Source organism: Oryctolagus cuniculus, chromosome 6, assembly GCF_964237555.1.
Source record: "Oryctolagus cuniculus chromosome 6, mOryCun1.1, whole genome shotgun sequence".
NCBI classification, from domain to species: Eukaryota; Metazoa; Chordata; class Mammalia; order Lagomorpha; family Leporidae; genus Oryctolagus; species Oryctolagus cuniculus.
Window position 1 is genome coordinate 28,406,258 of NC_091437.1, and position 27,414 is coordinate 28,433,671.

At 47.0% G+C, this 27,414-nt stretch overlaps 2 protein-coding genes across 2 annotated transcripts in view; one reads left to right on the forward strand and one right to left on the reverse strand.

Moving 5' to 3' along the window:
* Positions 1 to 27,414, forward strand: part of PCDHAC2 (protocadherin alpha subfamily C, 2) — a 200,802-nt gene that overhangs the window by 16,765 nt on the left and 156,623 nt on the right. The window lies entirely within an intron of this gene.
* LOC138850157 (coiled-coil domain-containing protein 177-like) lies at positions 15,197 to 22,146 on the reverse strand. The gene is made up of 2 exons (XM_070076209.1): positions 22,019 to 22,146; positions 15,197 to 19,002 (listed from the first exon to the last, which is right to left on the reverse strand). The coding sequence occupies exon 2, from the start codon at positions 17,895 to 17,897 to the stop codon at positions 16,260 to 16,262; it is 1,638 nt and encodes a 545-aa protein (XP_069932310.1). The 5' UTR covers positions 17,898 to 19,002; positions 22,019 to 22,146; the 3' UTR covers positions 15,197 to 16,259.

The following is a 27,414-nucleotide window of genomic DNA, read 5'->3' on the forward strand; positions in this document are numbered from 1 at the left end:
AAGTGGAATAAAAATTTGTTTTATGAGTAACAAAGGTAGTTCATAAACATGACATTGGACAATTACAGCAAAACTCAAGAATTTAAGAAGATATACTTAGGTAGGGGGAAAAAGTCAAAACATCAGCTATTAAAATTATTTTTATCCATTTGGGAATATGCAAACCATTCTCTAAATAAAATAGATAAATGCAAATTACCATAGTAGGGACTGGGGTTTCATGACTTCCGATGTATTGAGTTTTAATGAGGTACTTATACTGATCCAAGTTTATTTAGGTTTCACTTATATAATTTGATTAGAGATGAGGGATATAAAGAGTCATAAGAATCATGTTATTGAAATTGGAAAATAGTTGGTCCATGTAAGATAATTTAAGCAAAACAAAGTAAAAACACTTACCCTTTTTGCCACATGGTGTCGCTGTACACCGCCGGCTTTCTGTCCCTGCCCGCTCCTCCCGACTTCCCAGGAAGAGAGTGCGCTGTCCTTAGAGAGGAAGAGGACCTGCCATTTTGGGCTATGCTACAGAGGCTCAAAAAGGTGAGCGAATAAATATATATAAATATACAAAATTGGGAATTAAGTTGTCCAAGGACAGAGCGTGATGCAGTAGAGAACTAGACTGGGGACGAGGTTGCGATGGTATATTACCACAGAGGAGGTCCTGGAGCCCGGCGCCTGCTGCTCTGGCTCCTGCTGCTCGCAGCCTGGCGGGCGGGCAGCGCCCAGCTGCGCTACTCGGTCCCCGAGGAGGCCCAGCACGGCACGTTCGTGGGCCGCCTGGCGCAGGACCTGGGGCTGCCGCTGGCTGAGCTGGTGCCGCGCCTGTTCCGGGTGGCGTCCAGGGCCGGCGGGGACCTGCTGGAGGTGAACGTGCAGAACGGCATCCTGTTCGTGAACGCGCGGATGGACCGCGAGGCGCTGTGCGGGCGGAGCGCGGAGTGCAGCGTGCACCTGGAGGTGGTGGTGGAGCGGCCGCTGCAGGTGTTCCACGTGGAGGTGGAGGTGAGGGACGTCAACGACAACCCGCCCGTGTTCTCCCGACAAGAACAAAGGCTGTTTATTTTAGAGTCAAGAATGCCAGATTCTCGGTTTCCACTGGAAGGCGCCTCTGATTTGGATGTTGGAGCAAATGCAGAATTGAGATACAAACTAAGTGCTAACGAATATTTTGACCTGGATGTTAAATCAAATGAAGAAGGAACGAACTTCTTAAAGCTAGTTTTGAAGAAACCCTTAGATAGAGAAGAAACCCAAGAACATCGTTTAGTGCTGATCGCGATTGACGGAGGAAGACCTGAACTAACAGGTACAGTTCAGTTATTGATCAATGTATTGGACGCGAACGATAATGCCCCAGAATTTGATAAATCCATTTATAACGTCAGATTGTTGGAAAATGCGCCAAATGGGACGTTAGTGATACAACTTAATGCCTCAGATGCAGATGAGGGCATTAATAAGGAAATAATGTATTTCTTTAGCAATCTTGTCCTTGATGATGTGAAATCTAAATTTATAATCAACTCTAGGACTGGTGAAATAAGAGTTAATGGGGAACTGGATTACGAAGATTGTAATTTATATGAAATTAACATTGATGCAGTGGATAGAAGTACATTCCCTCTGTCAGGACACTGCAAAGTAATAGTGAAACTGCTGGATGAGAATGATAACACTCCCCAACTGGACATAACCTCCCGCTTTCTGCCCATCAAAGAGGATGCTCCCGTGGGCACGGTGATCGCCCTCATCACTGTCTCCGACCGCGACTCGGGCGCCAACGGGCAGGTGAGCTGCGCCCTGACGCCCGACGTGCCCTTCAGGCTGCTGTCGACCTTCAGGAACTACTACTCGCTGGTGCTGGACAGCGGGCTGGACCGCGAGCTTGTGTCGGGCTACAGCGTGGTGGTGACGGCACGCGACGCGGGCTCGCCGGCGCTGCGGGCGTCGGCCAGCGTGTGGGTGGAGGTGGCGGACGTGAACGACAACGCGCCCGCGTTCGCGCAGGCCGAGTACACGGTGTTCGTGAGGGAGAACAACGCGCCGGGCTGCCACCTGGTGACGGTGTCGGCGCGCGACGCGGACGCGCGGGAGAACGCGCGCGTGTCGTACTCGCTGGTGGAGCGGCGCGTGGGCGAGCGCCTGCTGTCGAGCTACGTGTCGGTGCACGCGGAGAGCGGGCGCGTGCACGCGCTGCAGCCGCTGGACCGCGAGGAGCTGGAGCTGCTGCGCTTCGAGGTGAGCGCGCGCGACGCGGGCGTGCCGGCGCTGGGCAGCAACGTGACGCTGCAGGTGTTCGTGCTGGACGAGAACGACCACGCGCCGTGGGTGCTGCCGCGGGGCGCGGGCGGGCCGGCGAGCGAGGCGGTGCCGGTGTGGGTGTCGCGGTCTGCGGGCGCGGGCCACGTGGTGGCGAAGGTGCGCGCGGTGGACGTGGACGCCGGCTACAACGCGTGGCTGTCCTACGAGCTGCAGGCGGCGCCGAATGGGGCGGCGTCGGGCGGCGCGCGCCTGCCGTTCCGCGTGGGGCTGTACACGGGCGAGATCAGCACGACGCGCAGCCTGGACGAGGCGGACTTGGCGCGCCAGCGGCTGCTGGTGCTGGTGAAGGACCACGGCGAGCCCGCGCTGACGGCCACGGCCACGGTGCTGCTGTCGCTGGTGGACGGCGGGCAGGCGCCGGCGGCGGCGTCCTCGCGGGCGGCGGCGGCGGCGGGCGTGGCGGGCGTGGCGGCGGCGGCGGGCGGCGCGGCGGCGCTGCTGGACGTGAACGCGTCCCTGATCGTGGCCATCTGCGCCGTGAGCAGCCTGCTGGTGCTGACGCTGGTGGTGTGGACGGCGCTGCGGTGCTGGGCGCCGGCGGCGGAGGGCGCGTGCGGGCCGGGGCAGCCTGCGCTGGTGTGCGCGAGTGCGGTGGGGAGCTGGTCGTGCTCGCAGCGGAGGCGGCAGCGGGTGAGCGGCGGCGAGGGCGCGCCCAAGGCCGACCTCATGGCCTTCAGCCCCGGCCTTCCTCCGGGTCCCACCTCTACTGACACAGACAACGTGAGTGTTTAAAATCTTTTTCACACCCATTATCTTTAAAAATAATTAAAATTATCGTATTTTCCATTTTTTAAAATTATGGATTAATGCATATTTGTAGCATCTTCCTGTAGCATCTCATCTTTTGTTAGTTCATTTCCTTAATATTAGGTAATATTTAATCTGTTGTTAATCTCTGCAATAATCGAGTTGCAGTAATCATCTTTAATTATGGGAGTTTTTTTTGATATTGGTAACTGATTCACTTTCTGTGATATAAAATTATTTATATTTTAATATAAACAATTGCTTTAATCTCCAGGAACTATGGTAGAACTATAACAATAGATTTATTTCAGAGAGTGTTAGAGAGAGAGGGAGAGAGACTGAGTAGAGAGAGGGAGGGGGGAGAGAGAAGAGAGAGAGCGGGAGAGCGTGAGTGGGAGCACAGAGAGCGAGGGCGAGAGCAAGAGAGCGCGCGCGCGAGAGAGATGTTTTCCAGCTTTTCCTTCACTACCCAAATGTGCAGACCAACCATGGCTGGACCAGGCTGAAGCCAGCACCTGGACCTCCATCTGAGTCTCCCACCTGGATGACAGGAATTGAAGTGCTTGAGCCAAAGCTTGCTACTTCCCTGGCACATTAGCAGGGAGCTGAATAGAAAGTCGAGCAGGTGAACTGGCGTTCCTATATGGGATGCTGGCACCCCAAGGAACAGCTTTACTGCTTGGGAACAGCGCTGGACACAGTAGGACATATTTTGAAGTTACATATTCTCCAAGTTTCATTTTGTGACTACCTGGAAATGTTTTTATAGTGCCTGTCAATGTTACTTTTTGTTTTTTCCTGAAAGTTATTTTAACTTTCTATATTATACTGCTTTCATTTTTATTTGTGTTTGTTTGGTAAATAATTACTTCCAACTTCATCTAAACAGTTGGCTTTACATACTCATAATGCATTTGCTATTTATAGCTTGAAATTTTAATGTCGATGCCTTCATGTTATCAGGTTTTGAGTAAGAAATGCAGCTACATGATTTAAATTTTTAATATTATAGAAAAGAACTGTTAAGATTTCTCTTCTGCCTCCATCACAAAGATATTTAGTATTCACTTTTAGTACTTCAAACAATTCTACTTCTTGGTGTCCTTCCAGAGGTGTTTTCTCTGTATGTAGATACACTTTCCTGACCTTTTAACGTATGATATTAGTATTGCTTTTAATTTTGCTTTTTTCCACTTAAAATATTTTGGTGATGACAGTTTCTCATTACTTAAGGAGAATTCTCACTATTTGATCCAGATGACAGTGTTCCATTGTTCTGATATATTATAGTTTATTTTCCCTTATGTTGACACGGACTTTTAGTGGAAAAATTTTCCTCAATCTTGGATATTTTTCAATTTATAAATTATTTTATTGGTGAGAAGTAATTGTGAACTCACAATGAAAATCCTACTACTTTGATTAGTAAATAATACTATATATTGTTGCCTTTCATTTTCAGATTAATAAGAACATTAAAAATGTTAATGATACAAATTCTTCTTACACTTGTTCTTTATAAATAGACTTGTTTATCACACAGTTGTGCATTTGAGTAGATGGTAGACAGTTGATTGTCTCCATGTCAAATACTGAGAACCAATTTTCTAGATTTTTGGGTAAAAAAATATGGATTTGGCCGGCGCCGCGGCTCAGTAGGCTAACCCTCCACCTAGTGGCGCCGGCACACCGGGTTCTAGTCCCGGTCAGGGCGCCGGATTCTGTCCTGGTTGCCCCTCTTCCAGGCCAGCCCTCTGCTGTGGCCCGGGAGTGCAGTGGAGGATGACCCAAGTGCTTGGGCCCTGTACCCCATGGAAGACCAGGAGAAGCACCTGGCTCCTGGCTTCAGATCAGCAGGGTGCGCCGGCCGCGGTGGCCATTGGAGGGTGAACCAATGGCAAAAAGGAAGACCTTTCTCTCTGTCTCTCTCTGTCACTGTCCACTCTGCCTGTCCCAAAAAAATATGGATTTAACAATACCAAACATTACATACTTTGTATGACACAATACTTGTTCCTTACTTGTACTGCAGTATTATTTCTTATTCTCATAAGTACTTAAACATAGCCTTTTACTATACTACTTTTGATATTTATAATACCTCGAGTTACTTGGGAAGTCCTAGAAATTATGAGTTCTTGCCTCTCTACATCTGTATTAAGCAACTGCCAACTTTTAGAAAATCAATATATTTAGCTTTGAAATATAAACTCATAGGTTTACATTATTAGTATAATTGTCTTCTTCCCTGAGACAGGAGGTTGCTTATATAGAATTGATCTTTTTTTCTCCACATAATCTTTCCCCTTGACTAGAATGAGCTATTTGAAAAAAAAAATGGTGGAGAAATGCAATCCTTCTTAGGAGAGGGTCAACATTTTTCTTTCGTGTTAATTAATTTTTCATAAAGGATGTCAAAAACATTTTATATTTTTCTACTTGGAAGCAAGGAAAAAACTATTAAAGACATTCCAATTGAAATTAGTACAAATTGTGGTGGAAAGACTGATATGGTACTTAATAATAAGACAATTTTAACAGAAATTAAGTGTAGGAAGTACATTTACTTAGATCAAAGTACATGGAAGACATCCACCACTATAGTAAACCTTCAAGAAAAAACTTCATATACTTTTTATGAGGGCTTATGTTATTGGAAGCAATGGAATGTCTTGTGTTGGAGTTGTTGTTGATTCACACCTGAATCCTTTGTTTGCCCCACTTCATTGCAATAGAAACTCAATGTAGAATCAAGTTAATTCTTTTAAAACAGAGCTTCTCAAGGAAGAACAGTGAATTACAGTTGTGGGCATTTAATGTACTTCAGAATTTTGGAGGAAGGTAGGAAGTGGATATGTGTCATTTGAAGTTCCATTGGAAACCCCAATTATATTCTTTCAAGGGAGAATGTAATCATCTCCAACTAATGACATTAAGAATGAATTAATGGTGTAGTTGATGTCTGGGATTAACTTTAGTATATAATAGTAGCATTTTTATAGGTAAAGATACAAGCATTGAACAACTCCGTTTGAGCAATGGCTATAGTGGGAAAAAGGAAAGCCAAGTGGTCAATATTGTCTTGAAAATAAGGTTCCTATGGGAAGATCATTGAAAATAACCCTGGAAAAGTTACCTTTTGATTGGATGATCAGTTACCTAATGGTGATTCTAATGCTTTGGACTTTTTTGGTTTACTGCAATTCAGTGAAAGCTTTACTCATAATGATAAACAGTAGCATGTGAACCAACATATTGGCTGTAGCCACACTTTGAATGAGACAGGTAAGGCAGAAGGAATAATAAAAATTAATATGGATGACCTGGAGGAAGTGTATGCTATTAAAACAAAATGTAAATTCCAGAGATTGGAACTGGAGGATTATTAGTGATTAGTTATGTTTAGATATTAAATAAAACTTTTCAAAGATTCAGGATGTGTGGATGACAGTGATAAGAAAAGGTGTGGGATGAAGATGTACATTTAGGAACCCCTGCAAAAAGATCTCAGTAGAAAGTTGGAAGTGGATGAGAACACTTAAAGGAAGTGGATATAGGATGAAATTGGAGTTGACAGAAACACATGCGACCATTTAGGAGCAGCAGACGGAGCAAGAGCAGCAAAGCACGGTGGGTGAGAATTCTGCTGAAATTTAACTGCAGTACACGGAAGCGAAACATTGGAAGTGGAAGGATGACACCAGCTGCATAGAAATTAAGAATAGTAAAGAATATGCACTGAAGCTTTCATCTATTATTACATAAAAGAACCTAAAGAGTTTATGAAAAAATGGACTTCAGGAATCTGTATTTTTTTAAAACGTAGACAATATTTGTTAATTTTAAGTTACATTTTCCCTAGAATAATATTTAAAAATCTCCTAGGAAGATGTATAAGTCGTTTCTTCTCAACTCCAAATGTGTAGGATAGTATACACTCCTCATTTCTCAGGCTACTGCAGATCACGTATAAAGTAACTGGTGGACAGCAATGATTACAACATCGGGAGGAAAGTTGTTTCCTTATGAATCAGTGGGTCTCTTTCTCTAAATTAAAAGAATTCAGATGGGATAAGCTGATTCTTCAATTAACAAACAACGTGGAGGATATACCGCACAAGAAAGGCAAGAAGATTTAAATTTTTTTAATGTAAAAAAATCACAGCACAGCAGTTTTGTGAATTCATTTCTTACCCTTTGGAGCCACATGGTGTCGCTGTCCACCACGAAGACGCTTGGAGCCACTCAGGAGCTGTTCCATTATTGCGTATTTCCTTGATTGCTGAAGGATGGCGGATGAAGAATTCATTAACTAGGATTCACTCAGCTTCTCATCGTCACTAGAAGACAGATCTTTCCAATGGAAAAACAAGAGGTATTTCATATGGTTTTTACATCTGAAGGGAAACTCGGAACGCGGCGCCTGCTGCCCTGGCTCCTGCTGCTCGCAGCCTGGCGGGCGGGCAGCGCCCAGCTGCGCTACTCGGTCCCCGAGGAGGCCCAGCACGGCACGTTCGTGGGCCGCCTGGCGCAGGACCTGGGGCTGCCGCTGGCCGAGCTGGTGCCGCGCCTGTTCCGGGTGGCGTCCAGGGCCGGCGGGGACCTGCTGGAGGTGAACGTGCAGAACGGCATCCTGTTCGTGAACGCGCGGATGGACCGCGAGGCGCTGTGCGGGCGGAGCGCGGAGTGCAGCGTGCACCTGGAGGTGGTGGTGGAGCGGCCGCTGCAGGTGTTCCACGTGGAGGTGGAGGTGAGGGACGTCAACGACAACCCGCCCGTGTTCCCGGTTCAGGAACAATGGCTGCAGATATATGAATCCCGGCTGCCAGATTCTCTGTTTCCACTAGAGGGCGCAGCAGACGCTGATGTTGGCTCCAATTCCATCTTAACATATAAACTCAGTTCGAGCGAGTTCTTCGCGTTAGATGTGAAAACGAACAGTGATGATAACACACAAATTGGGCTCGTGTTGAGAAAGTCTTTGGACAGAGAGGACGTACGGGAACATAACTTGCTCCTGGTGGCCACCGATGGAGGCAAACCCGAGCTCACGGGCACTGTCCAGCTGCGGATCACGGTGTTGGACGTGAATGACAATGCGCCCAGTTTCCAACACTCTGAATACAAAGTAAGGATATTTGAAAACTCAGAAAACGGAACAATTGTCATCAGACTGAATGCCTCTGATCCGGATGAGGGGACAAATGGGGCGATTTCGTATGCCTTCAATAGCCTTGTTTCACCCTTGGTCCTTGCCCACTTTGCAATAGATCCAAACACAGGGGAGGTAGTGATTCAAGGGAATTTGGATTTTGAACAAGTGAATTCATACAGGATCCGCATCGACGCGACGGACAAAGGCCACCCCCCGATGGCAGGTCACTGCACCCTTTTAGTGAAAGTAGTGGATATCAATGATAACACTCCAGAAATTTCAATAACGTCTCTGTCACTGCCCATCCGAGAGGACGCTCCCGTGGGCACGGTGATCGCCCTCGTCAGCGTGTCCGACCGCGACTCGGGCGCCAACGGGCAGGTGAGCTGCGCCCTGACGCCCGACGTGCCCTTCAGGCTGCTGTCGACCTTCAGGAACTACTACTCGCTGGTGCTGGACAGCGGGCTGGACCGCGAGCTTGTGTCGGGCTACAGCGTGGTGGTGACGGCGCGCGACGCGGGCTCGCCGGCGCTGCGGGCGTCGGCCAGCGTGTGGGTGGAGGTGGCGGACGTGAACGACAACGCGCCCGCGTTCGCGCAGGCCGAGTACACGGTGTTCGTGAGGGAGAACAACGCGCCGGGCTGCCACCTGGTGACGGTGTCGGCGCGCGACGCGGACGCGCGGGAGAACGCGCGCGTGTCGTACTCGCTGGTGGAGCGGCGCGTGGGCGAGCGCCTGCTGTCGAGCTACGTGTCGGTGCACGCGGAGAGCGGGCGCGTGCACGCGCTGCAGCCGCTGGACCGCGAGGAGCTGGAGCTGCTGCGCTTCGAGGTGAGCGCGCGCGACGCGGGCGTGCCGGCGCTGGGCAGCAACGTGACGCTGCAGGTGTTCGTGCTGGACGAGAACGACCACGCGCCGTGGGTGCTGCCGCGGGGCGCGGGCGGGCCGGCGAGCGAGGCGGTGCCGGTGTGGGTGTCGCGGTCTGCGGGCGCGGGCCACGTGGTGGCGAAGGTGCGCGCGGTGGACGCGGACGCCGGCTACAACGCGTGGCTGTCCTACGAGCTGCAGGCGGCGCCGAATGGGGCGGCGTCGGGCGGCGCGCGCCTGCCGTTCCGCGTGGGGCTGTACACGGGCGAGATCAGCACGACGCGCAGCCTGGACGAGGCGGACTTGGCGCGCCAGCGGCTGCTGGTGCTGGTGAAGGACCACGGCGAGCCCGCGCTGACGGCCACGGCCACGGTGCTGCTGTCGCTGGTGGACGGCGGGCAGGCGCCGGCGGCGGCGTCCTCGCGGGCGGCGGCGGCGGCGGGCGTGGCGGGCGTGGCGGCGGCGGCGGGCGGCGCGGCGGCGCTGCTGGACGTGAACGCGTCCCTGATCGTGGCCATCTGCGCCGTGAGCAGCCTGCTGGTGCTCACGCTGGTGGTGTGGACGGCGCTGCGGTGCTGGGCGCCGGCGGCGGAGGGCGCGTGCGGGCCGGGGCAGCCTGCGCTGGTGTGCGCGAGCGCGGTGGGGAGCTGGTCGTGCTCGCAGCGGAGGCGGCAGCGGGTGAGCGGCGGCGAGGGCGCGCCCAAGGCCGACCTCATGGCCTTCAGCCCTGGCCTTCCTCCGGGTCTTCAATCAACAGATGTCGGGGAACCAAGAGATTTAAAAGTGGATCATTGCGACCAAGTAAGTATATTTGTTATTGTAAATTATAACTCATTTTGTTGAAACTTTGTAATATTTTGAAGCCTTTTTTCTTCTTTTATTATTGTACAGTGAAACTTTAAAACTGTTTTAAATTCTTTGGTATTTTCCACTGCTGCCATACATATTAATAAGCTCTTCTTTTTCTGAAATTTAATGATTGTTGGAAATTTTGCTTTTGTATTTAATGCTGACTTAGCCTTTGTCTTTGCCAGTTTTTCTGGGTTGTAGTGGAAGTATGTGCTGATTATTTGGATATTTTTTAGAAATACATTCTTCCCAGGCCTTTATTCTTTTGTAGTTATGACTGAGTTTTTCTTTTTAAAAAAATTTTTTTTAATTTGACAGATAGTGAGGGAGAGAGACAGAGAGAAATGGCCACCGTGGCCAGAGCTATGCCGATCCGAATCCAGGAGCCAGGTGCTTCTTCCTGGTCTCCCATGCAGGTGCAGGGGCCCAAGCACTTGGGCCATCCTCCACTGCCTTCCCGGGCCACAGCAGAGAGCTGGACTGGAAGAGGAGCGACTAGGACTAAAACGGCACCCATGTGGGATGCTGGTGCCACAGGCGGAGGATTAACCAAGTGAGCCAGGGCGCCAGCCCCCATGACTGAGTTTTTAATCTTACTCCGTGTGCTATGCTTTGAAATTCGCTTGTATTGTTATTTAACTTATTTATGTGAATGGCAGAGTTATAGGGTGAGAGGGAAGGAAGGGTGGAGGGGCGAGAGTGAGTCCATCCACTGGTTTACTCCCTCAAATGGTTGCAACTGGGCCAGGGAGAAGCCAGGAGCCAGGTGTTCTGTCTGGGTTTCCGACGTGGGAGGCAGGGGTCCAAGCACTTGGGCCATCTTCCGCTGTTTCCCAGGACAATTAGCAGGAACTGTACTGGAAGTGGAGCAGCCAGGACTCTGTTGCCCATATTACAGGGTTGGCTTAGCCCACTTTTGCACAATGCTTCCCCCTTAAAATTGTTTTAAATACTATCTTGTGCATATATCTATTTAATATCTCAATTTATCTCACTTTTTCTTTTTTAGGGTCTAGTAGTCACAGATATCTGTAATGTTTATTGCTGTTTTAATCATTCAGTGCTAATACAAAACATTTGTTTTCAAACTTTCAGTTTTCATTTTCTTTCTAATTTTATTTTTAACTACCTAAAAGTGAATTGTGGAGGGAGCAAATATTTGCATTTTATTTCAGTATCATTTAAATAATTTACTATTTCAAGAATCTCTTTCTACTCTGAGATTTTTTGCACTCTTGTCAGCAATTTATTTTGATCATCTAAAATGTAGTGAATAATTACCTTTAGTCAGGTAAGCATCTGCTATACTATCGTCATTTCTATTGAGTTAAATACAATTCATTTGTACATAAGCTCAAGTATTCTCAAAAGTAAGTATATTAAATGTATGACTTAACAGAAAAATATTTGATCAGTAAAATGATATAAAGTTATTCCACTCCTTCTAAATGTTTATTCATTTCCATTTGAAAGAGAGAGAGGGAGGGAGGGAGAGCGATCTTTCATTCACAGCATCACACTCCAGATGTCCACAACCAGGGCGGGCCTGACTGAAGCCAGCAGCCTAGATCCTGGTCTCCCACATTGGTGGTAGGGACCCAGCTCACTATGCCATCATCAGCTGTCTCCCAGGGAGCACGTGAGCAGCAAGTTCGAAGCTGAGCCGGGACTCTCCTGGGCACTATAGAAGGGAGTGGTGTCTTAACTGCTGTGCCAAATGGCAGACCCTAAAGTAATTCCGTTCTTGTGAGCCAAATATATAACATAGAAATCTTCATTACACAGAATTTTTGGGATTAAGTCATTAATTAGTTCACATAAGTATTTAGTAATAGGGAGTAAAGTATTAGAAAATACAAAAAAAATTTTGCTGTCTTTCAAATTTTTCCTTCTTTTAGTTTTTGTCTCTTATTTTTACTTCTTTTAACTGTTAAACTTCCCTTGATATTAAACATTCACTAGATTTTTGATTGAGATAGTGATGGGACTTAATGGAAGGGAATGAAGAATTTCTGAGACTAAATTCTTTTCCAGTATGCTATTAATCTACTTTTAAATCTCTTTATGACTTATGAACTCATAGTGTAATCATTTATGTTCACATTTTATTCCCTTTACCCAATTGAAAGTAAACTGAAGGCAAGACTATTCTGCAGTTGATTTTAAATTTCTTGTTACATATGTCCCTAGGTAGCATTCTGACTATTAGTAATACATTATACAAAAAGAATCATTTGGCTTCTAATCTTCAACATTAGGGGCTTTTCTTTTTGTACAGTTATCTTTATTACCATGTTTGAATTGAACGCGAAATGTTTCCTTCGTGAGTGTGACCTTACTCTTTTGTATTTTAAAATATTTATTTATTTGAAAGGACAGTGAAAGGAGGGGGGCGGAGAGAAAGAGAGAGACAGAGCTTTTCTCCACTGCTTCATCCCCTACATGGCTGCAAGAGCTCGGTTTGGGTCAGGCTCAAGCCAGGAGGCCTCCCACAAGGGTGTCAGGAGCCCAAGCACTAGCTATCTTCAGGTGCCTTCTCAAACACACTAGCAGGAATGTTGTTGCATTAGAAGCAGAGTTGAATAGCACTCCCATATTGAATGCTGGCATCGCATACAGCAGCTTAATTTTCTGTGTCACAACAGTGGCCTGTGATCTTACTTTCAGATTTCCTATTCTGACTATTTTTGTTTGGTTCTCAGTAAGAGCTTTAATGACTGGATGCTCATCTTAAATGCTGAATTCAGTTACAAAAGCATAAATCAAAATGAGTCATTTCTATTACCTAGTATTGTAGTTTGCCAACTCAACATTTGGTCTTTTTACTTTTGTGTTCCTGCAGCTCTCTAATTGATATGTATGGGAATTTCATTTTGGAAGTATGCTTTTCACAAGTGCGGAACACAAGTCTGTTTGTTAATGCTTCTCACCATTCTATTTGTGGCAATGCTGTTTCTAAAATGGAAAAGCAGCAGAGGTTGGTTATTAAGTATCTAGGGTTCTGAAGGTGTATTGAAGCCCCCCCATTAATTTTGGTTTATGTAGGCTTTGATAAATAATTTCTTATATAGTTCCTTGGATTTCCATTTATCCATAATAAATAGGAATTCTACTGCATAGATGTTTTGTAGCATGTAAGCTATTTAAAGTTGCTTATATTAAATTAATAATGCTTATAATCAATTCTGGCAAGTGCTAGTACAGAATAAAATTTAGTTATAGTTACAACCAAGAAGAAAAATATTAATGATTGCAAACAAAAAAAAAACCTAAAGTGTCAGAAAGTCATTATAGCCTTTTATATTAACCTTATTTTATATGAAAATTATTTTTATGTGAATTCATTCTCATATGAACCCAGGATGTACCAGTATTTTGAGTTTTGCATGGTGGAATGGAAAACATCTAAAGATGAGTTTTTATAAGTTTTGGAAGGTCAAATTAATGCCATGAATGAAAGAATGTTTTGGACCCTACAAAGGTTGAAGTGCCCCTCAGGGAAAGTCTAGATTACCTTGTATTCACAATTCTTTTTCCATGTTTGCAAATTTCCAGAGGGTCTTGAGAAGTCTGGGTAGGTATTTGATATCTCTCTTTCCAGCAATAGTATTTTCCCTTTCTTAAAAAGAAGTGCATAATAATATTCTGATGATATAAAATCAACTTAGGTTGTAGATCTACTAATAAGGTAAGTAATCCATTTGTAGACATATCATTATAGAATAATTTTTAAAAATCTGCTTCCTTGGAAAGTAGAGAAGACAATAACCACCAGTCCTTACTAAGTACACAATGGAGCGCATTCAAGTCTCTAAGTGTATGTTGTCATGTTGGGAATCACCTGGTTATCAAGATCCAACCTCAGTCTTCAAGTTTAATGCAAAATAAACAATGTGAGTTATACAAAATGAGGCCAGAGATTGTAGATAGCAAGGTTGGCATTGAAAGAACACCATACTATTTGCTTTTTTGAAAGAACACTTGCAGTGGCTAGATGTTACTAAGATGTTTTAAATGGGGAGGTTTCTTGTGGGGAACAATGAGAATAGTGAATATTACCATTAAGGAGAAGACATGCAGATTTTCAGAGATTGGAATTTGAAGACATCACTGTTGAGGAGAAGATATATGCATGCTTGGAGACTAGGAGTACGGAGTAGTCCACTTTAGTTAAAACATGGTTTGCATGGACTAAAGGCAGGAAGAATAATGTGAGGAAATCTCTTTTGAGAACAAGAGTTGATTTTGAATAGCTAATTAAGGAATTTGGACTCCATTCAGGAGAAATTGTAGGTAATCAACACAGCTTGAACAAAATAAAACAGTGTTATGTTTGAAAAAGGTTGAATGGGAAGACGAATTACGTATTTGCTGGAATAATCAAGGACTGCAGCGCCTTATTAAAAGTGTTGGGTTGTTATCAATAAGAATATGAAAGAAACTCTACTGCAGATACAAAAACAGCGATCACAACAACCTGGAGAGATTTTGCTTAAGCTCTGAAATCTAGATGTAATTAATCCACTTTTATTTTGGAATGACAAAATAGAACTCACAAAAGAATTTTCCTAAAGTGAAACTCGCACAGGTAAATAATTCAAAGCCTAACTTTAACACCACAATTTCCCTCAGTATGAACGTTGGACAGTAATGAAGTTAAAATATATTATGAAAAGACCTAAGAAAAACTGCTTTGGAGATTAGAAAGCAGAGATTATTCACCTATGATAAGGCTTTGAAAGATTCAAACTCTATATAGCTGAAGGAATGCAAGGCGTTGGTGGAAACAGATCGTGTAAATGGCAATAAATAGAAAAACAGGAGATCTTAAAGCATTCCTTCCTTCCTGAAAATATTTAACACATCTCCAATTTATAAAATCCCTTAAGGAAACTACCTCAAAAGGATGTAATTTTTTCTTGATCTCTTTTTTTTTCATTAGTGATGTTCTGTTCTTCTGGCGTTACTAGTGCACTAATTTATTGAGTTGTCTTAATCCAGATACCTAAGTCTAGGAATAGGAGACATCCTAAATTTCAGAACAAAAGTATTTCCAAATTTAAATTCAAGGTAGTTTAAATATTTTAATATCACTTCATTTCAAATGTTTTAAAAGTATGTGGAGAGTTTTCCCAGTGTGAGGAAACAATTTAAGGTCATTCCAACTTTTTACAGATTAGTCCGCTAAAAATGCGTCAGGCTAGATAAATGTGGTCCTCTGGTTAATTAAGAAAAACTCAGAAAATAAAGTTTTGCAAGATAATTGTGCAAAGTTTATTCACGGGGTTTGTACTTACTCTTTGGGCCGCGTGATGTCACTCTTGCCGCAATATTCTCTCAGATTCAAGACAAATACCGCCCTCCGTGAGTCTGTGGGGAAGACATTCCCTGCGTTGTGCTGCCATGGCGTACACAGGAGGAGGGGCCTGACCGATTCAGACGATTTTACTTCATTCTGAGTCAATTACCGATCATTAGAAAACACTGAGGGTCGGAAATGTTGTACTCCTGCGGAGGAGTGCCGCAGAACCGCCTTCTGCTGCTTTCCTTTGTGCTGCTCACAGCCTGGCGGGCGGGCAGCGCCCAGCTGCGCTACTCGGTCCCCGAGGAGGCCCAGCACGGCACGTTCGTGGGCCGCCTGGCGCAGGACCTGGGGCTGCCGCTGGCCGAGCTGGTGCCGCGCCTGTTCCGGGTGGCGTCCAGGGCCGGCGGGGACCTGCTGGAGGTGAACGTGCAGAACGGCATCCTGTTCGTGAACGCGCGGATGGACCGCGAGGCGCTGTGCGGGCGGAGCGCGGAGTGCAGCGTGCACCTGGAGGTGGTGGTGGAGCGGCCGCTGCAGGTGTTCCACGTGGAGGTGGAGGTGAGGGACGTCAACGACAACCCGCCCGTGTTCCCGGCGACACGGAAGAATCTGTTCATCGCAGAATCCAGACTGCTGGACTCTCGGCTTCCACTGGAGGGCGCGTCCGACGCAGACATCGGGCAGAACGCGCTGCTGACCTACACGCTGAGCCCCAGTGAGTTTTTCTCGCTGGATGTGCCCAGCAGCCACGAGCAGGTGAAACCTCTGGGGCTCGTACTGCGGAAACCTTTAGACAGGGAGGAAGCTCCGGAGCTTCACCTACTGCTGACGGCCACCGATGCAGGGAAACCGGAGCTGACTGGCACTGTTCAGCTGATCGTCACAGTACTGGATGCCAACGACAACGCCCCAGCGTTCGACAGAACTCTCTATACCGTGAGGTTACCGGAAAACGTTTCGGTCGGGACTCCAGTGCTTACCCTCAACGCCTCGGACCCGGACGAAGGCTTAAACAGGGACATCATCTACTCGTTCTCCAGCGATGTGTCTGCAGGTGTGAAATCCAAGTTCCACATAGATGCCGTGAGTGGGGCGATTACGGTGGCAGGGCTCATCGATTTCGAGGAAAGCCAGGTGCACAAGATTCGAGTAGAGGCCGTGGACAAAGGTCTGCCACCCCTGGCTGGTCACTGTACGGTTCTTGTGGAAGTGGTGGACGCTAACGACCACGCCCCACAGCTGACTGTAAAAACGCTTTGGCTCCCTGTGAAAGAGGACGCTCCGGTGGGCACGGTGATCGCCCTCATCACTGTCTCCGACCGCGACTCGGGCGCCAACGGGCAGGTGAGCTGCGCCCTGACGCCCGACGTGCCCTTCAGGCTGCTGTCGACCTTCAGGAACTACTACTCGCTGGTGCTGGACAGCGGGCTGGACCGCGAGCTTGTGTCGGGCTACAGCGTGGTGGTGACGGCGCGCGACGCGGGCTCGCCGGCGCTGCGGGCGTCGGCCAGCGTGTGGGTGGAGGTGGCGGACGTGAACGACAACGCGCCCGCGTTCGCGCAGGCCGAGTACACGGTGTTCGTGAGGGAGAACAACGCGCCGGGCTGCCACCTGGTGACGGTGTCGGCGCGCGACGCGGACGCGCGGGAGAACGCGCGCGTGTCGTACTCGCTGGTGGAGCGGCGCGTGGGCGAGCGCCTGCTGTCGAGCTACGTGTCGGTGCACGCGGAGAGCGGGCGCGTGCACGCGCTGCAGCCGCTGGACCGCGAGGAGCTGGAGCTGCTGCGCTTCGAGGTGAGCGCGCGCGACGCGGGCGTGCCGGCGCTGGGCAGCAACGTGACGCTGCAGGTGTTCGTGCTGGACGAGAACGACCACGCGCCGTGGGTGCTGCCGCGGGGCGCGGGCGGGCCGGCGAGCGAGGCGGTGCCGGTGTGGGTGTCGCGGTCTGCGGGCGCGGGCCACGTGGTGGCGAAGGTGCGCGCGGTGGACGCGGACGCCGGCTACAACGCGTGGCTGTCCTACGAGCTGCAGGCGGCGCCGAATGGGGCGGCGGCTGGGTCGGCGTCGGGCGGGGCGCGCCTGCCGTTCCGCGTGGGGCTGTACACGGGCGAGATCAGCACGACGCGCAGCCTGGACGAGGCGGACTTGGCGCGCCAGCGGCTGCTGGTGCTGGTGAAGGACCACGGCGAGCCCGCGCTGACGGCCACGGCCACGGTGCTGCTGTCGCTGGTGGACGGCGGGCAGGCGCCGGCGGCGGCGTCCTCGCGGGCGGCGGCGGCGGCGGGCGTGGCGGCGGCGGCGGGCGGCGCGGCGGCGCTGCTGGACGTGAACGCGTCCCTGATCGTGGCCATCTGCGCCGTGAGCAGCCTGCTGGTGCTCACGCTGGTGGTGTGGACGGCGCTGCGGTGCTGGGCGCCGGCGGCGGAGGGCGCGTGCGGGCCGGGGCAGCCTGCGCTGGTGTGCGCGAGCGCGGTGGGGAGCTGGTCGTGCTCGCAGCGGAGGCGGCAGCGGGTGAGCGGCGGCGAGGGCGCGCCCAAGGCCGACCTCATGGCCTTCAGCCCCGGCCTTCCTCCGGGTCCGCTCTCTGAAGATGGAACAGAACCGCCTGCTTCTTTGGACTGTTCTGGGAAGGTAGGTTTTCCTCATATTTTACAAATTAGTGTTCGTTAATTTGTTTTTCAAAAATTTTAATTACTTATTGTGGTCCCTTTAAATAAATGTCTCCTTTCCTCTATTTTACCCAAGATAGGCCAACTTTAAAAATTTCCCGTTAAGCGTGTCCTTTATCTTTGGAGCAGATTTTCGTTTTTTTACTTTTAAGAGGAATCATTGCAGACTATGTTCGAGCACATTGTCGATCGTGAATCAGTTCATGTGTAGACTCATGAGGAAGAGACACTGAATTCCTTGTGGGCTGCTGCTGCATCTCATGACAAGTGTGAAAGCCAATGTGTCAGTTTTTCAGGAATTCAACTCATTAGTGCACCTGTAAGTTATGCGTTGGGTTATTCTCATCCTGCTGGGTACAGGGACACTAGCAGAATCACATAGTGACTGCTAGCACGTTGACCTTGTAGCCCTCTACCTCCTTGTAGATGGCAACTCTTGTGCGCCTGGTAGTTTTGCAGCACCCCCTATCACAGAGTAACTTCTGACAAACTCTAGAAATGGTTGGCTCTGCTTAAGAATCTGTCAGAAATGTAACTCCGCATTTCAACGTGTCCAAAATATGTTTCTCAGAGGCTGGTCATCCAGCGTATAAGAAAGGTGGATGAACTATCACTTTTACATCTAGAAATCTTCTTTTCTGATGCTAGTGAAAACACTTTCCTTTCTTCGAGAAGACATTCTCATCTTTACTCAGTTTTTCTCAGTTTAATGGTAGAATTGTTTAGGAAGTCAAGGCTCTACATTTTGCACTATCTTTAACTATAAAGTTTGGAACTTAAAAGTGCTTACTACCAGTTTACATGGGAATCTACTTGTTCACAATCAGGCATCTGGCTGTGAGGTTACTCATCCTGAAAGTCGCCGCCTCTTACATTGTGGTTGGTGATGTTGAAACTGCTGGTTCTCCACATTCTGCAATCTTTTTATTGATTTTTTAAAAAGTCGCTTGTACTTTGAGTTTTTGGTGTGTGATTTATCTTTCTCTTTTTCAATTATTTTATCTTGTGTAAAATACATTTTACAAGGTACTCTTTAGTTAAAATCTTCATGGGGCAAAATCAGAGTGGCCTTGGGAATAGAGCTGCAATGATGATTCAAATACAAGTTAGAGTAAAATGTTCGCCAAAAATTCCCAGCCTAAAATACATATTGGGGACATGCTACAACATAATCATTTTTTTCCATTTTATTTCTTTCAAAACAAATAGTCTCTTGGTCATAAACCTATGTCTATCAATACAATTCACCTTGAGTTCAGGCTTATAATTTCAAATATCCCTCTCTTGGAGGATTTTTTGGGTGGGATGGTTCTGTATGTCATTTGAGCTTGGGCCCAGGTATCTGATTCATAATATGGATCAAGAGGTATTATAATGTCTTTTGTCCCCCCCCCCCCCCAAAAAAAAACCCTCTTGTTTCTATGGCTAATGTTTTTAAAGTCCTCACTATGTCCTCTGTAACAAAAAAGTGTATGTCTTATATGCATGGGTATTTTTATATCATTGGTAATTTTGTCCTTTAAATTAATTTTTATTATTTCCCAAGTTATGGGCTGCAGTATATGCAAATTCTCAGAAGGGCTGTGAACACCTTAATAATGCATTTGTCTTTTGAAGTCATCAGGAAGGCTGAAAACACTGGGATCCAGGGAGGTTGGGATTAAAAAAGATTGGCATATTCTGAACAGAGGTGAGGTCGTAGAAGGCCCTTTATTGTTTTGCCTAGTAGTTATCCCTATATGTGTCTGTAACATTCCTCAGTTAAGCTAGAAACAGGAAGCCAGTAGGGATGCTCCTCCTCCACCTGTTCTTCTTAAATCACAGATACAGATAGGGTAAACTAAGTCATGATCTGATCCCAGATGCCTTTGAAAGGGGCATTCGAAATAAGCACACAAGACCACAGCCATAACAGCCTGTTCCAGCCAAATTCAGTCTATCGTCAGCCTATTCTTAGAACTAATGGTGCTAAACACATTAGCAACACCTGGAGTCCTGTCTGAATGTTAATTTAACACTGTCTCAAAATTTACAAAATGGATAGTAAGGGCAAATTTGAGGCTTAACAATCATCCCAGGTGGTTCTTAGCCAACTGATGGTTTAAATCATAACTATTTAATGCTTTACAAAGCCATTATTTAAAGGGGTATAATTTTTATATCAATTAAAAATTTATTACATAAACAAGGGGATATTATTTTGCTAACTCGTTTTAAATTCAGCATCATGTATATGTCTATATTGGGACATTTGTGTTATTTCATGGTATAAAATGCACATTAGGGGTGAGCTTTTGGCTTAACTGTTAGGACACAATTTAAGACACCTGCATCCCAGATTAGAGTGCCTGGATTTGGGTCCTGGCTCTGCTTTCCATTCAAGCACTGCTAATGTGCACCCTGGGGAGCAGCAGGTGAAGGCTCAAGTAGTTGGGTCCCTGCCACCCATGTGGGAGGGATTGAGCTCAAGACTCCTGGCTTCAGCCTGCCCCAGTCCCAGCTCTTGAAAGCATTTGGGATGTGAACCAGCAGATTATTGGGGGGGTGTATATCTCTCTCTTTCAAGTAGACAAAAATAAATAAAAATATGCATTAAAAGGAATGAAATTTAGTTCATATCATTGTGTTGTTGAGATTAATCAATTATAAACATATTTCAAATTCTATTTGGTAGCTCAAACTGAACATTGGTTTTGTGGATGGGTAGATAAATCATTACATATTAATTCATGATTTATAAGAGAAGTACTCCTAAAGTCAGAATTTGAATGGATTTTTATCCTGGAATCTTCCCAAAGAACTAGAGAATTATAAAAATAGAATTTATTAAGGTTCATAAGCTGATTAATTGAGTGACTCTCATTTCTGTCAGTTCTCTTATTCATAAGTACTGTTGCTCAAAAGAGTTTAAAGTTGTTTATACATTAAAATACATTTGACAAGTTATAACATCAATAAATTAATCAACTTTGTATTGTTTTCCTAGCATTTTAATAATTTTATGTTTGGAAAAAGGTTTTCTTCAGCAGCATAGATATATCAGTAGATAATTTTATTTCTGAATATTTGACTCCCAGAAACTTGAGAGACAAAAAATATTTTTACTGAAGGCTGTGATGAAAAATATTGACATTGATAAAAATCACAAATTCCAGAACTGTATCTTTCATGTATTTGAAAAGCTTAAATGTAATAGGACAAATGCAATTGATTCTGAAGGTAGAAATCAAGCTTGTGAATTATTTTATTTAGAATCATAATTAAAATCATTTTTGCCTCTGTGAGGTATGATAAAATGAAACTTGTCCTTATAGAGCTGATTTCTCAATCAAGGCACTTTTCCCTTTTGCTAAGGAGAGCACCCCTTTCTGTGTGCAAAGGTGATATGAAACGCACTGTAGAGTGACAATATTCTATGGGAAATAATTTTTCCTGAGGAGACAGATTTGGTCTTGAACATCATGATAAACATGTGGACAACATAAAGCCTGAGAACACTTTGCATTTATGAAGTACTCACTCAGCTTAAGGTACTGTGTTAGGTCCTTAAAGCATCATAATTCACTTAACCACCTGCTACCCACCAATGTTGTGAAAGCAGAAACGGGGAGAGATTAATGGTTGGAAAACCAAAGTCCCATGGCTAGCATGTGAGATTATAGGAATCTATGTGGAGACATGTCTGATGATGAAGCAGGGATCTCTTTATGCTCTTGTGATACTGGAATTTAGGAGTTGGAAACACCTCACAGGCAGTGCATGCTTGAGATTAATGTCTAAGTAAGCTGCATCTAATATCAAGGTGACGACAAAGAGAAAGGAACTGTGATTCATAACTTAGAGACCTAAACTCGGAATCACCAAAACACTAGTACACTCAGTAATCTGTAAAAGGTTAAGGCATTCTAAATTTAGCTAACTGTGATCTGTGGTTAGTGAAAGATTACTTCTCTGAGCATATATATTAAAACGTACGTGGGATCAACATTGTTATCATGTGCAAGAGACATAAAGTAAGGCTTTGAAAGGCCCCAGAGATAAGGTTACGTAAAAGTAGAGCTAAAAGCAAACTTGTTAAACTCAAAGATTTGTACTTACATACTAAGCCACCGGATGTCGCTGTCGTCCACAAAATAGGAGCTCTTCGGAACAAAGGCTCAACCCACGGTTTCTGACGAACTAGGAAGTAACTAAAATCTGAGATCTCAGCAACCGGGATTAAAAATGGAAGTAGGAAACCGAAGAGGACATTTCAGAGCGTGTGTGCGTTCCAGAACGCTGATTTATTGGTCTGTGACGCAAGAACAAGGAGTGACCTTGGACTCTAGATCTGGCGGACCGGGAGCCCGGCGCCTGCTGCTCTGGCTCCTGCTGCTCACAGCCTGGCGGGCGGGCAGCGCCCAGCTGCGCTACTCGGTCCCCGAGGAGGCCCAGCACGGCACGTTCGTGGGCCGCCTGGCGCAGGACCTGGGGCTGCCGCTGGCCGAGCTGGTGCCGCGCCTGTTCCGGGTGGCGTCCAGGGCCGGCGGGGACCTGCTGGAGGTGAACGTGCAGAACGGCATCCTGTTCGTGAACGCGCGGATGGACCGCGAGGCGCTGTGCGGGCGGAGCGCGGAGTGCAGCGTGCACCTGGAGGTGGTGGTGGAGCGGCCGCTGCAGGTGTTCCACGTGGAGGTGGAGGTGAGGGACGTCAACGACAACCCGCCCGTGTTCTCCGTGAAGGAACAAAAGCTCTCCATACCCGAGTCTAGACTGCTGGACTCGCGGTTTCCGCTAGAGGGCGCGTCGGATGCGGACGTTGGAGAGAACGCAATGCTTACTTACAAGCTGGCTTCCAACGAGTTCTTCGTGCTTGATGTTATAAATAAAAGAGGTAAAGGCAAATTCCCAGTGCTCGTTCTACGAAAATTGCTGGATCGTGAGGAAACTCCTCAGCTGGAGTTGTTACTGACGGTAACTGACGGGGGCAAACCGGAATTGAGCGGCTCTGTGTCTCTGCTGGTCGTGGTTTTGGACGCCAATGACAACGCCCCGGTGTGTGACAGATCTGTTTACGAAGTGAAAATGTACGAAAACCCAGCGAACCAAACGTTAGTAACGCGGCTGAACGCCTCTGATGCTGACGAGGGTGTAAACAAGGAAATGGTGTATTCCTTTAGCTCTTTGGTTCCTCCAGTCGTGAGTCAGAAATTCGCAATAAACGAGAGGACGGGAGAAATAAAAGTAAACGACGCAATTGACTTTGAGGATAGCAACAGCTATGAAATTCTCGTGGATGTCACAGATAAAGGACACCCACCCATGGTTGGTCACTGCACCGTCCTAGTGGAAATCCTAGATGAAAACGATAATCCACCTGAAGTGGTGGTCACTTCTCTGTTGGTCCCCATCCGAGAGGACGCTCCGGTGGGCACGGTGATCGCCCTCATCACTGTCTCGGACCGCGACTCGGGCGCCAACGGGCAGGTGAGCTGCGCCCTGACGCCCGACGTGCCCTTCAGGCTGCTGTCGACCTTCAGGAACTACTACTCGCTGGTGCTGGACAGCGGGCTGGACCGCGAGCTTGTGTCGGGCTACGGCGTGGTGGTGACGGCGCGCGACGCGGGCTCGCCGGCGCTGCGGGCGTCGGCCAGCGTGTGGGTGGAGGTGGCGGACGTGAACGACAACGCGCCCGCGTTCGCGCAGGCCGAGTACACGGTGTTCGTGAGGGAGAACAACGCGCCGGGCTGCCACCTGGTGACGGTGTCGGCGCGCGACGCGGACGCGCGGGAGAACGCGCGCGTGTCGTACTCGCTGGTGGAGCGGCGCGTGGGCGAGCGCCTGCTGTCGAGCTACGTGTCGGTGCACGCGGAGAGCGGGCGCGTGCACGCGCTGCAGCCGCTGGACCGCGAGGAGCTGGAGCTGCTGCGCTTCGAGGTGAGCGCGCGCGACGCGGGCGTGCCGGCGCTGGGCAGCAACGTGACGCTGCAGGTGTTCGTGCTGGACGAGAACGACCACGCGCCGTGGGTGCTGCCGCGGGGCGCGGGCGGGCCGGCGAGCGAGGCGGTGCCGGTGTGGGTGTCGCGGTCGGCGGGCGCGGGCCACGTGGTGGCGAAGGTGCGCGCGGTGGACGCGGACGCCGGCTACAACGCGTGGCTGTCCTACGAGCTGCAGGCGGCGCCGAATGGGGCGGCGGCTGGGTCGGCGTCGGGCGGCGCGCGCCTGCCGTTCCGCGTGGGGCTGTACACGGGCGAGATCAGCACGACGCGCAGCCTGGACGAGGCGGACTTGGCGCGCCAGCGGCTGCTGGTGCTGGTGAAGGACCACGGCGAGCCCGCGCTGACGGCCACGGCCACGGTGCTGCTGTCGCTAGTGGACGGCGGGCAGGCGCCGGCGGCGGCGTCCTCGCGGGCGGCGGCGGCGGCGGGCGTGGCGGCGGCGGCGGGCGGCGCGGCGGCGCTGCTGGACGTGAACGCGTCCCTGATCGTGGCCATCTGCGCCGTGAGCAGCCTGCTGGTGCTCACGCTGGTGGTGTGGACGGCGCTGCGGTGCTGGGCGCCGGCGGCGGAGGGCGCGTGCGGGCCGGGGCAGCCTGCGCTGGTGTGCGCGAGCGCGGTGGGGAGCTGGTCGTGCTCGCAGCGGAGGCGGCAGCGGGTGAGCGGCGGCGAGGGCGCGCCCAAGGCCGACCTCATGGCCTTCAGCCCCGGCCTTCCTCCTTGTCCAATGGTCGACGCTGGAGTGGAAGATCCGTCTGCTGGACCCGACCAGGTCGGGAAGGTGGGTCGTATTATTTTCATTTCTAGATTTTCTTTGTGTGTAGTGTCTAATCGCGTTTTCTTATATTTAGTTCTCAAATATTTTCATCTCATCCAAACCATTTATGCTCAAATGTTCTGCCTATATATTTTGTAGTGTAGTTGATTGCAGAATTTTACTTTTAGATTTTGTCTGTTGTCCTGATGTGCCATGCTTTACTTGATATTTGATCTTTAAGATGAAAATACTGAACATTTTTATATTCTCCAATCTCAGTGTTGTATATCTGTGTAATTGTGATAATTTATTTTCATAACAACTTTTTAAAGTCTCAAAATTTGCTAGCTTAGCCTTTTAGTGCATGTTTATTTAATTTCATTTAAAATTTTTGGCTGGATTGTATTAACAAGAAGACTGCACTCTTTTCCGTGAAAGTGTCTTTTCCCCTACGTATGGACTATAAACTACAAGATATACTACATTTTCAATATCCACTCATTACACTTGGTCTTCGGTATTACAATAGATTGGTAGTCGATGGATTGAAATATACCAGTTTTATTAATTACATTAAATATATTGAGCTTTAATTCTTTGCGATTTTTAGTTGTAGTAGTGCTTGTGCCACTGTGTATTTCTCATTTTTCTTAGTGGGAAACAATGTTTCATAGTTTTTATGGAACTTTGGTGATTCTATATTAACTGCTCCTCTGTTGGCATTAGGCATTGCTTATAATAGCTATTGATTCTTCCTTTTAAGGGTGGTGTCATGATTATATTAATGAATAGGAGCATTGGAAAATAATTTTTAATGTTAAGGAGATTGAACATGCTTACTTTTGTTTGGATATTAAAAGTACGAAGAGAAAATTTAATTATTCTCTTACAATATTTTATACCAATCACATATCATATACTGCAATTTAGTTTAATTGCTTACGTAGTCACCCTAAAGCAATTGTGTTGAAGGATATATATATATATACACAGACACCCTCACACATACATACACCCACTCAGAGATGCACGTTAATTAAATTGCATTGTGACAAAACCACACTCTCCATTATGTTTTGTGAAATTGATTGCTGATACCCATAATTTCATTTGTAAAAATTAATTGCAGTGTGAACAAATACCAAAGTGACTGATTTATTAAGTTTACCCTGGATCTTAGCAATTACTTTTTCCTTCCCGTTTCAGTATGTTGATGGAACTTGCTTTTCAGTATGTGCTTCATAAGTAGCTTCCAATAAAAGCTGATATCTTCAAGTATGAACATACAAAAATATTTGCATCAGGAATTTAAGCATTACAATGCCTTCAGTGTGAATACTTCGCATGGTCTGTCTCCAAGCCTCAGAGATGATAGATGATCAATTAATACAAATAAAGTGTAGTTTTCACTATATCCAGTGTGCTCACAAAACAGATGCTTTCCCCTCAGATATTTGCAAAGAATTTTCTTGAATAACAAATCAGTGGATCCTCCTTTCCTTTATAAAGGCCCCTACAATCAGAAAATCTCAGTTCTGTAGGGGCATTCATCAGTAGTACATTGCAATTATATAATGTCTGCTCTTTTTAAAAGTATTTATTTATTTGAAAAGGAGAGACGGAGGGAGGGGTTGAGGAGGGGGAGAGAGAGAGAAAGAGAGACATCAATCTTCCATCTTCTGGTTCACTTCTCAAATGGTCATAAAGGCCTGGGCTGGGCCAAGCTAAATCCAGGAGACTTGAGCTCCATCGGGGTCTCCGATGTGGGTGACAGGGGCCTAAGTAACTGGGTCATCTTCCACTGCTTTCCCAGGAGCATTAGTAGGGAGCTGGATGGGAAGCAGAGCAGCTGAGACTGGAACAGGTGCTCATATGGCAAGGCAGAATACCCGAGTGCACCACAAAGTCAGCTCCAGTTTCTAGTCTTGTAGTATAAATGATAAGTAGAAATTTAATCTCCAAGGTGAAGATATACTTGTCTGGTCTCCTAACTTTAAAAGAGAGACTGCTAATCATTGCGTATCTATGATATTGGCTATCTTTGGTATTATAATTCTACATTTTTATAATAGGTATAGATATATTGAATATTTTTCAGCGTTCTGATGTTTTACCACTTTTTTCTTTCAGCAGTTTTAAAAATATTATTAGTTTCTTTTGCAGGGCAGTCTCTGATTAAACTCAGAGCAATATCTTTAGAATGTACAACCAAAGAGAATACAGTTAAAAGTTCATCTAAAATCAATACATAGGTAGATCTTTCCTCATTCCTTAGAGTATATATTGTAACCTCCCATTACCAAATGAAAAATTGTGTCTGTGAATTGCTTGGATACTTAAGTGCTTCTTGATGTTCTGAACCCTGTACTTGGCTCCATGTAACAAACACCCAGTTCCTTTTGCCTACATCTGCCTTCTCTGGTCCTTTATAGGATCCGTGTGCAACCTCAGCAGAGCAGTCCTAGTAAGTAAAAGACTGTCTTCATCTGAGTTATTCAGAGAATACAGAATTATGCTTGCCAGTTTAGTCCTATTTACTGACTTTGTCCTTTTTGAACATATTCTTTAAAAGTACACGTATTCAAAAATAGGTTAACATAGTATTCAGAAAAGGTTGACATAAAAATTAGTATTTTATTCAGCAGCATGCTGATGCTACGTTCTGTGAAGGGGGAGTTGAGGAAAGTGAAGGTAATGAGGGGAGAGCTCAGAATGAGAAGTTGAGAGATCGCAAAGACAAATATTACTGATTTCAGGCTGAG

Bases quoted from the DNA above. Each gene is read 5' to 3' on its own strand.
- LOC138850157 (XM_070076209.1), bottom strand. From the start codon at position 17,897: ATGAGGAAAACCTACCTTCCCAGAACAGTCCAAAGAAGCAGGCGGTTC.